The 10,666-nt window shown below is 44.2% G+C and overlaps 1 protein-coding gene across 1 annotated transcript; it reads left to right on the forward strand.

The window, feature by feature from the left end:
- Window positions 1-831: 831 nt before the first annotated feature.
- On the forward strand, window positions 832-10,551 carry cep70 (centrosomal protein 70). Its single transcript, XM_072671686.1, has 18 exons — window positions 832-931; window positions 1,706-1,817; window positions 2,225-2,324; window positions 2,637-2,760; window positions 3,589-3,769; window positions 4,060-4,235; window positions 4,916-4,975; window positions 5,106-5,205; window positions 5,346-5,434; window positions 6,433-6,510; window positions 6,634-6,721; window positions 7,116-7,214; window positions 7,391-7,555; window positions 7,669-7,818; window positions 8,334-8,502; window positions 9,957-10,071; window positions 10,163-10,242; window positions 10,403-10,551. Exons 2-18 carry the CDS (start codon window positions 1,809-1,811, stop codon window positions 10,462-10,464), a joined length of 1,845 nt encoding a protein of 614 aa, XP_072527787.1. The 5' UTR covers window positions 832-931; window positions 1,706-1,808; the 3' UTR covers window positions 10,465-10,551.
- The last annotated feature ends 115 nt before the right edge of the window (window positions 10,552-10,666 follow it).

Raw genomic sequence — 10,666 nt, forward strand, 5'->3', positions numbered from 1 at the left:
CCCATCTACTTTCTTCGGCCTCTCAAGTAAAAAAGCTTGGGCTGTTTTAGATCGTATTTGGTTACCATTAGCACAAAGCTAACTACTTTGAAGGACGCCGATCATGAAAAATCAAATTTATCTAATTAATCAAAACACAACTGTTATGGTTGGACTTTAGAGGGAACAGTGTTAGAAAGACAGTGTAGGACACAGGCCCTCTAACAGTCGGCGCTTAACTCGTTAACCTCTACCGCCCCCTTGTGGACATTTTACGCCGGTACACGCATCACGCTCATTTCCATCCACGTCAAAATCAGGTCTGCTCTTATTTATTTATTTATAGATTACACCAAATATACAGACCCTAGAGGACCCACTGGAGTGGACCTCAGTTACTATGACATATATTAAATTAAACATAACTATATTAATATCCTGTATAAAAGATTTGCATTTCAAATCAGGGTTCCTGGAGGAACTTAGGGGAGGAACCTTATAAGGTGCTTTGAAGAGCCTTTGATGAACCATTTTTCTTCTTAATTTTTTAAGTTACCTTTTAGATGTTAATTATAATAATTGATAATTAAATTGATATTAAATATGTTTAATATTTATTTTTATTTGCTGTTTATTTTTTTTTTGTTATTATTATTTGTTGTGTATTTTATTTATTGTTATTTTAAAGACATTTTAAACGTTATTTATTTGTTTTTATTTTATTTCTGAACAAATAACGCCCCGTGCGTATAACGCAGTGGGCGTGGCCTCGGTCATCTACTTGCCCGCTATTGGTCCGTTTTCCGGAATTGAGCTCCTGTGTCACTTTTGCAGTTATTTTGAAAACCCAAACAAAGCAGCCTCTGTTTACCAGACCAGTAAAGACCAGTAAAGTCCAGTAAAGTCCAGTAAAACAGCCAGAAAACTAAAGGAAGACCAATAACGTCTGACGGTAGGATTGACTGCAGTATTCCCGCTTCCGTTGCGCAAACAGTCGCGAGACCGTTCACGAGCAGCTGTAGCTAGCTACAGTTTAGAGGTGGTTAGCCGAGCTAAGCTAAGCTAAGCTAAGCTAAGCTAAGCTAAGCTAAAAAACTACTTTAACTGCAGCTGTCAGGGCAGCCTCGCCCTAGCTATTAGCAGCACTGCTAGCTAGCTGGCTAACATCATTATTTATATATTTTATAAAATATAGCTGTAACTAGCCAATATGTTTTGCTGCCTTTATTAATTCCACCTAATGGTGATGAAGACACTGTTCTACCAAGGTTCTGAGAAGAGTTCTCTGGCTCTAGAACCTGCTTTTGGGGTCTAAAATCACATATCAGTAAAATGGTGGAGGGATACATGCTGCCTTTAGGGGGTAGTGCGGCAGAAAGTAGTCCCTAAAGAAAACTGTCCACCACCATCATCATCATCATCATCACTCCATATAAAACTCAGAAGACTTGTGTAGCTTCACTGGTGGGTTTGGATAAGAAATTGAATTATGGGCTGTATCTGTGTTGTAGTCATGGCGACCGACGCCTGGGTCCTTTCTTTACAGTGGGCGTAAAATCCAGAGTGGGTCGGTTTCTCTACAGTGAAGCTCAGTTTCCCACCGAACCCCCGACTCTGTTTAAACTCTTCTCACAGTCTGAGCAATGAGGAGCAATAGCTTCTCGAACTGTTAATGCAGTGTTAACGTCACACATTGAGAGGTTGCTGCCAAAATATGTCCTTTCAGAAACTCGCCTTCTCCAGAAAGGTCGGAGGATGCTGTAAGAGGGGTCAAATCTGCAGCTCCGCCCCCAAGAAGAGATCTTATCATAGAGGAAGAGGACGTCTCGATGGAGAAGGTGAGCCCTGCCGTTTCTAGCCGTTCGCTGAGCAGCCATGTGACGTAACCCGACCTGCACCACCCTCCCTCTCAGTGGGCTTGAACTGAAGAACCGCAGACCAGCCTGGTCCGCAGAGGAGACCGGTCACCAGCTACTGTGCTCCTTATGTTCTGTAGGAAGTATTTGAAAGTAGTGTCTAGGTCAGGAGAGTGAAGCTGAATGACTGACTGTAGAGAAAAGAGATGGACAGGTCAGCTCTGACTGCTCGGCTTCAGGCTAGGGACAAGACCTATGTCTTTCTGTGGACCTACAGTCAGTTTCAGGTAGCTACCGAAGCTCCGCACGAGACATGAGTTCAAACTCTCAGGAGAAACGTCCCTGAGAAGCTGTGTAATGACCCAGGTGTTTGATTTTTGACTTGGCAGCAGGAGCAGACGGAGTGGGACGCTGTTAATCGGACGCTGCAGCGTCATGGCTTCAAGCCCGTCCGCTTTGCGGATCCGACGGAGAACAAGAACCTGGCAGGTATTTATTCACGCTCTCGTTTTTAAATTTGGAAGAATCAGATGATCATGTTTGATCACTGACCCCAAACTCCGTCGATCAGTCCAGACAGGTTTGGCATCTGACGTGAGCTGCTTTAGTTTAGTCCAGTGTTTGTTAGCCATGTTAGCCTAGCATCTCCAGTTATGAACTAAAGAAGCACATGCGAGATGCCAGACATGTCTAAGCTGATTGACTGCATCTGAGGTCAGTGGTCAGTCATGCTACTGTGACCTTTTAAGTGATCCTTGCTGAAGGGAGCGATTAGCGCTTGTTTATCCACTGTCTCTGTAGACCTGGTGCTGTTGGAGAGGACGTCCGCGGCTGAAATGCGGAACATGCTAAAGACCATGCTGACGGATTCGGAGAGGAGGCAGGCCCTGATCCAGGAGCTCATTCAGTCCAACAGCCAGCTGAAGTAAGAGCTCTCAAAACATCCAGCGCTTCTCCTGAAATCAGGGGTATTAGTTGGAACAATTGCTGTGAGGAGGGTTTGATTGCATTCCGCCACACAAGATGTTGGGTGATCAGTTCTAACACACCAACACATCCCATAGGTGTAGGACGGAGCTCCATCATGACTCCAGAGAACCCCACAGCCCAATGCTCAGCATGGGGGCATGGTGACCTAGGTGACCTCATGCTCACGACTGCTCCAGAGCGCCCCCTTCTATTGATCAGTGCTTTTCGACGGCGGTGATGAATTTCTGGACCTATTTCAGGACGATCTATCAGATGTTCTGACAGATTGTCAGGCCAGCATTTTGTCCAGGGTGTGTCTGGACATAGTTTATCATAAATATTCAGACGGATGAATTTTCAGGGAACTGAATTATTTAACAGTGGTGATCTTTCCCTGGGGATGGGACAGAGCCCTCTCCAGGTTCATTCTGATACCCCCCTGCTTAATAATGCAGACCCCTGGACTGGTGAGCGAGCTGACCACCTGCTGTTAACCTGATCTTGTGCAGGCTGAGATGGTAGGATAGGTAGTGGGGGGGTGGGATTCTGATGTACAGCCTAAAAAAAAAAAAAAAAGTGTCTGCACTGTGTCCAAAAGTTTGTGGACACCCCTCCACACACAGAGCTTGTCTAGTCCCTGTTGAGACTGTCCTATTGGCACCATGCTGCCGAATAGTGCCAGGCGTGGGCTAGAGGGGTATAAAGCGAGCTCCAGAAGTAGGGAGCAGCTGCGTTCTGGCGCCGACGTAGCGCTGATGCTAACCTGACTGACTTTCTGTTTCAGGGAGGAGGCGGAGCAGCAGCAGGTGCGGGCGGCGCGGCAGTCTCAGAGGGCGGAGGAGCTGGAGGGCGTGCTGGCCAGCGTGAAGGTGAAAGTGCAGAGCCTGGAGGACTCCTTCATCAGCAAAGCTGCCCAGCAGCACGGCAGCCTCCAGCAGCTGCAGCAGGACAAGAGGGAGGCGGAGGTAGTAGCTGTAGTTTTTGACGTTTCCAACATTGCTGTTAGCTTCCAGTTAGCATCAGACTGCATCTGTGAAGGGTGTAAGCTCTTCTGCAGGGCTTAGTTTTTTTGAAGGACATCTCCATCTCCTCCATCTAGGATTCTGGACCAGTTTTCTAAAAAAGGCCCAAGAGATACTTGCTTAAATCTGCCACTAGATGCCGCCAGGTACACATCTACCTATATATAGCTATATAACTAATACATATGTATGTGTGTGTGTGTGTGTGTGTGTGTGTGTGTGTGTGTGTACAGAAGCGCTGCCAGGCCCTGCAGCAGCAGCTGAGTGAGCAGAAGGAGCTGGCGTCTGACCTGCAGAAGAAGCTGTACTATGCAGTGAAGGAGGAGGAGAGACGGGTCGCTCGGCAGAATCAGGCCTTCCAGCAGATCCTGAAGCGCTCCAACCGGACACACACTCCAAGTGACCAGCTGTGAGTGTGTTCTCTCTCACACACACACACACACACACACATATATACACACTGTTAAACTCACAGGGTGTTCCAGAAGCAGTGACTCCACTCATGATCTTCTCATGGAACTAGTTTCCACCTAGGGTTACCACAGCAACCACTAAGTAACACCATATCAACCACCTACCAATGCCATAGCAATCCACCTTGTAAGACCTAGCTGTAACACTGTAGCAGCCACCTTGCAGCAACATCGAATCGTAGAAACCATCACAATCATCTAGCAAAAGCAGAGCAACACCAAAGCAACCACCTGGAATACCACAGTAACCCCGTAGCAACACTGTAGCTGTTCAGTGGTCTATCCATCCATTATGTAACCATCTAGCGACTTCGCACAGTAGCGATCACTTCAGAAACCATAGCACCCACCTGGCAACAGCACAGCAACACACAAGCAACCACCTGAAATACCGTAGCAACCTTGTAGCAACACCATAGCTTTTAGTGGTCTATCAGTCCACCTTAAATCTTCTTTAGCAACTTCGTCCAGTAGCAGTCCCTTGGGAAATCATCGCAACCACCTAGCAACACCCACAAGCAACCACCTGGAAAACCGTAGCAACCATGTAGCAACACCATAGCTTAATCGTATCTGCTGTCGACTGGACTGATGTTGTCTGATGTTTCTCCTGAAGGATCCTGGATGTCATTGGTGTTTATGAAGCCCAGATGCAGCAGTTACAGGATAGACTGAAGTGAGTGTGTCTTTTGTGTGTGTGTGTGTGTGTGTGTGTGTGTGTGTGTGTGTGTGTGTGTTTTATCTCAGGCATCATTTCATGTTCTCAGACTATCCCTTCAATATATCTCCATCCTCTTGTCCTGCAGGAGGGGTCAGAGGAACAGCTTGCGTGAGAGTGACGCTTCAGACTCTCAGACCACCGACATTTCAGCTCTGGCCTCCTCCAACTACAAAGCCCTGCTGAAGGTTGTCCTGTCCTGTTGTCCTAAACTATGATGGAAACCATAAGCAGCAGGCTGGGAGTCCTTCCAGCCGCTAATCAGAAGTAGAATGCTCTAATAGTGTGATTGTTCATCTGAGGTATAACTGCTCTGCTCTCGGCTCAGTCCTATCAGGAGCAACTGAGGAAGACCAAGGCTCAGCGCGAGGACCTGAAGAATGAAATCCAGAGGCTCAAACAGGATCTGGAGTCCAGGTTCTTCTTCTTCTTCATTCAATCAGTCCTTTATTGAAATCATCTTACCCACCTGTCCACTCCCTGCAGTCCAGGGGTTTCTCTTAAAGCCATGCGTTGACCATAGTGTGACTGTTTAAGCATGCAGCTAGCAGTATGCTAATTGGTGTACATAAGCTTCCATTTTTCATGTCCATTCCGTATCCGTTCCTGGTAAATGTCCATGTCCATTTCATGTCTGTGTCCATTTAATGTCCATTTAAATTTAATCTATGTAATGTCCATTCATGGTAAATGTCTTAAGTCTTGTGTCCTTTATTGGGAAATGTCCATTCCATGTCCAATAATGGTAAAAAGTCCATGTCCATTCCTTGTCTGTTAAAGGCAAATGTCCACCTAATGGCATGCAGCTAGCAACATGCTAATTGGTGTACATAAACTTCCATTTTTCATGTCCATTTCGTATCCATTCCTGGTAAATGTCTGTGTCCATTCCAGTCGCATAAATGGTACATGTCCATCCTGTGTCCATGATTGGTAACTATCCATGTCCGTGTCCATTTAATGTCCATTAATGGTACATGTCCATCCTGTGTCCATTATTGGTAACTATCCATGTCCGTGTCCATTTAATGTCCATTAATGGTAAATGTCTATCTTGTGTCCTTTATTGGGAAATGTCCATTCCATGTCCAACAATCGTAAAAAGTCCATGTCCATTCCTTGTCTGTTAAAGGCAAATGTCCACCTAATGGCATGCAGCTAGCAACATGCTAATTGGTTTACATAAATGTCCATGGCTTGTTAGCTGTAGCATAACACAAACCTAAAGAAGCAAGCTTCAGCCACCAAAACATGTCTTGTCTGAGGGACCAGGTTTGGGGTGAGGAGTAGAACCTCGTCTCTAGGTCAGTCCATCACTTTAACACTAGTGGTGAGTGAAGTGGGAGGAACTGGTTGATACTGGTTTTGGTTTCTTGTGCAGGCTGTGTTTTTGAATCGAGGTCTTGGTGTTTCAGGCCCACTGTGAAGGAGCTGAAGTCCTGCAAACAGCAGCTGAGACGAATGGACAAGATCATCCAGCAGAGCAACGTCTGGTATTGTTTTTGTTTGCTTGTTTGTTTGTTTGTTTGTTTGTTTGTTGTGGTTGGTTTTTGAGATCCATTAAACCCTCAGATGTCTAGAGTTGTGTTTTTTTTTCTATTTGTCTTCTTTCTCAGGCCAGCACAGACATTGGGAGTGGAGGAACCTGTAGGAACCTCCAGCACTGAGACCCAGCAGAACCTACAAAACCAGAGATATCTCAAAGTAGGTGTGGCCTCTGCTTGTTCACATGAACTGATCATATTAGATTGACGGTATCAATTACTTTGATAGTACCGACCAGATTACACAATTACAGCAGCACAAAGTACCAGCAATTCCACTGTCCACTCCATGTCCATTAATGGCAAATGTCCATGTCCACTCCATGTCCGTTAATGATAAATGTCTGTGTCCATTAATGGTACATGTCCATTAATGACAAATGTCCATGTCCACTCCATGTCCATTAATGGTACATGTCCATTAATGACAAATGTCCATGTCCACTCCATGTCTGTTAATGGTAAATGTCTGTGTCCATTAATGGTACATGTCCATTAATGACAAATGTCCATGTCCACTTCATGTCCATTAATGGTGAAATGAATGTGTTCAGGAGATTTGCTCGGAGCTGAAGGTTCAGGACGCCAGTCACGTTGTGTCTGCAGTCAAAGCTCGCTGCAGAGAGGCCGACTCGGCCATCAAGCTCGAGAAGGTGACCGAATGCGCTCCATCCTCATCCCTTTGACCGCTGACTAGCTATACCCTCTTTGAGGGCAGTTAGCACCATGCTAATTGGTTTGCATAAGCCTCCATGGCTCTAATGCAGACGTTGCTGCACTGTGTCAAGTTTGTAAATCCTAGTCAACTGTTGACCGTTTTCATATACAGATCGTTGACGGCATCACCGCGGTCCTCACCAATCCGAGGGCTCCTTTAGGGTTGCTGAGACAACCCACAGATGGGCACGGCCTCGGACAACACAGCCAGCAGGGGCAGCTGGAGCTGATCGTCCCGACGCTGGAATTCTGGAGCCAGCAGCTCGGGTCCCTGCCGGTGAGGACAGTCGTACGCTCACGCTTGGGCACACCTTCTCAAATCGTCCGGACACGTTTTGTAGGTGCGAGATGTTCCGAAAGAATTCCGAAAGTTCACTTTTGTGTTTTTAGGATCTTCACCGCTCTGTGGCCAAACTGGTGAAGAGGTTGTTGCCATGGCAGCCAGAGGACAGAGTCGGTACCCGGCCCGACACTGTGAAGGTTGAGGATGTGATGCTGATGGTGGACATGGTGCTGGATGAAACGTCTCCGGATGACAAGGTGGGATTTCTACATTATCGGCAGGGTTCACAAACAATGTGGCGAGGCACCATACATTTAACACATGTGGTGTTCAGATGTCCACATAATTCTGGCCACTGTTTGCTCAATTGCTCAGGGGTGCACAAAAGTATGTAGACACTTCAGAACGTCAGACACTGTGTCTTTCTAGGACATGGCTATGTGGATTCTCTTAGTTGGTGACCATTCCTCGTGAGCTTGTGTGTATCATTTACGGTTGACTGGGGCAGCTCTAGCAGGGCACAGATCTAATCAACTAGACATGGAGCCTCCAAATTCGCATTAAGCTCCACTCTGCCTCTGTGTCCGAATACTTTAATGTCCCTTCTGTTTCTGTGTGCATTCCTTTCAAAGTTCTGCTGATCTGGATCTCATGGCCTCAGTAAGTACACTGACTGAGCTGACTAGCTCATGGATCCACACGAGTACCAGATCAGCAGAATCGGTATTCGGACTCTGCTGGCCGTCATTTTTCTATGATTTTATTTCCGCAGGTTCTGCGTAGCCCAACCAGACACACTCTGGAGTCCATGGTCTCTCACTTTCAGAAGCTTTTTGACGCCCCCAGCCTGAGCGGCGTCTACCCCCGAATGAACGAGGTCTACACCAGGCTGGGAGAGATGAACAACGCCATGAGGAACCTGAGGGACGTGCTGGATATGGGTCAGTCTTATAACACAGCTCAGGGGATCAACACCTTTAGGCCTGGATTTCTAGACCCGGATTGAACGTAGGACTGAATAGAGAAGTTCAGTTAACGGAGCCAACATCTTCATAAGGACTTCATAAGCCAGTAATTTTAGTGACCTGACATTGATTGATTAATCTGTTACCCTGAGAATTGATTAATTTAATTGACTCATTTCATTCATTATTATTCTTCATTTCCTCTCCATGACCAGACCAGTGTTTAAATGATTAACAACGATTAATCGACTACATTAGCTGTTCTATGTTGTGTAGTTTCTCTTCATGATCAGACACTGTTTAATCTGTTAATGATCTTTCGATTAATCGATTCATTTTCCTTTTAAATTAAGCATCTTATTTAACTATTATGCCTTCTTCGATTCCTTGCCTTAAACTTCTTAAATCTTTAAAATGACCAATTGACCAATCGACTAATTGTCCATCACTTTTTAGTTCCTCTCCATGACCAAACAGTTTGATCGACTAATTTACCATTCGATTAATCGAGTAATTATATAATCGACTAATTGAACTGTTCTGCATTCATTTTTTCCCCTCCAAAATCAGATATTAATAAATCTATTGTCATCGTTCGATTAATCGATTCATTTAACTATTCTATTATGTTCGTTCCTCTCCATGAACAGACTTACTGATTGACTTATTTGCTATTATATAATCAATTAATTGAACTATTCTACATTCTTTATTAAATCATATATGAATTAGTCTAGTCGTCATTCGATTAATCGACCAAATTATTCTAAATCCTTTAGTATGACGTTATTTTAATATGTTAATTTGATTCAATTAATCAACTAATTTAACTATTCTATATGCTTTAGTCCCTCTCCCTGATCAGACATTGTTTAGTTGATTATCATTCGATTAATCGACTAATATAACTGTTCCTCATTTTTCAGGTCCTCTCTCTGATCACATTGTTAAATATTTTAATTTATGACCAGACATTGTTTAATTGACTGGTTTACCATTCAATTAATAAACTAATTTACTAATCGCTTAATTAAACTATTATCAATCCTTTAGTATCTTCCCATGATCAGACATTCATTGATTTATCAGTCGATTAATCAGCTAATTGAACTATTCCACATACTTCAGTTCCTTTTAAAGATCAGACGGTTTAATCTATTCATTCATCATTTGATTGACTAATCTGCCATTCGATTAATCAGCTGATTTAACTATAGTGCCTTCCTCAGCGACCGCTTTCCGTGACTCTTGTTAATTCTGTTAAATCACTCTCCATTAATCAGTTAATTTACCATTTAATCTAATTAATTACTAATTAAACCATTTTCCATCAACTTTCTTCAACTTACCTTTGCAGCCGTTTAGATTGTGGTTTAATATTCAGGCATGTGAATAATGTTTGATTGTTTTGGGTTTTTTTTTTGTGTTAGATGAAAGAGCGCCCCCTAGTGAGGTGGTCAACATGGTAGCCAGAATCATGTCCTCTACTGCAGCCTTCCCTGGCCAAGGACTGCATGACCTGCTCGGAACCAGCGACATAGACAGGTGCACCTACTGAGTACAGTATTAATAAATCCACAGCGGCCGTTTCAATATAGTAACATATTTATTTATTTGTTTGATTTATTTTATTCAGCATTATTGTGAAGCTGAAGGACCATGATGAATTCTTCCCTGCTTTCCACTCCTTAGTCATGGATCTGATGGATCTTCTAGGTAGGTGCATGGTCGGTTCTGCAGGAACATGCCTAGTGTAGTACTGGTCCACTGAACAAGGACAACCAGAACCCAGCATCATCTGCCCTAACATACCTGGGTTTGACTGACCGGCTCCTTCAGCCAGGAGATTCTTACTGTCCTGTCGTGGTGTTTTCAGATGCAGAGAGCCTGGACGACGTTATACCAATCGTGAGGTCACTGAAATCAGCAGCACAATGATGTTCTGATATTTAAATATTCTTTTAAAGTTGTTTTGCTTTTATTATTTATTAAATACTGATTTTATTAGATAAATAAAGAGTGGTGCTCTTCTGGTTGTAGCTTTGTGTTTATTAATTCTGGCTTTCGATGGTTGGCAGGATGACTGGGATTCGAACCAGTAACCTTCTGATCATAGTGACAGTTAGTGACATAGTGATAG

This window comes from Salminus brasiliensis, chromosome 25 (genome assembly GCF_030463535.1).
Source record: "Salminus brasiliensis chromosome 25, fSalBra1.hap2, whole genome shotgun sequence".
Classification (NCBI taxonomy): domain Eukaryota; kingdom Metazoa; phylum Chordata; class Actinopteri; order Characiformes; family Bryconidae; genus Salminus; species Salminus brasiliensis.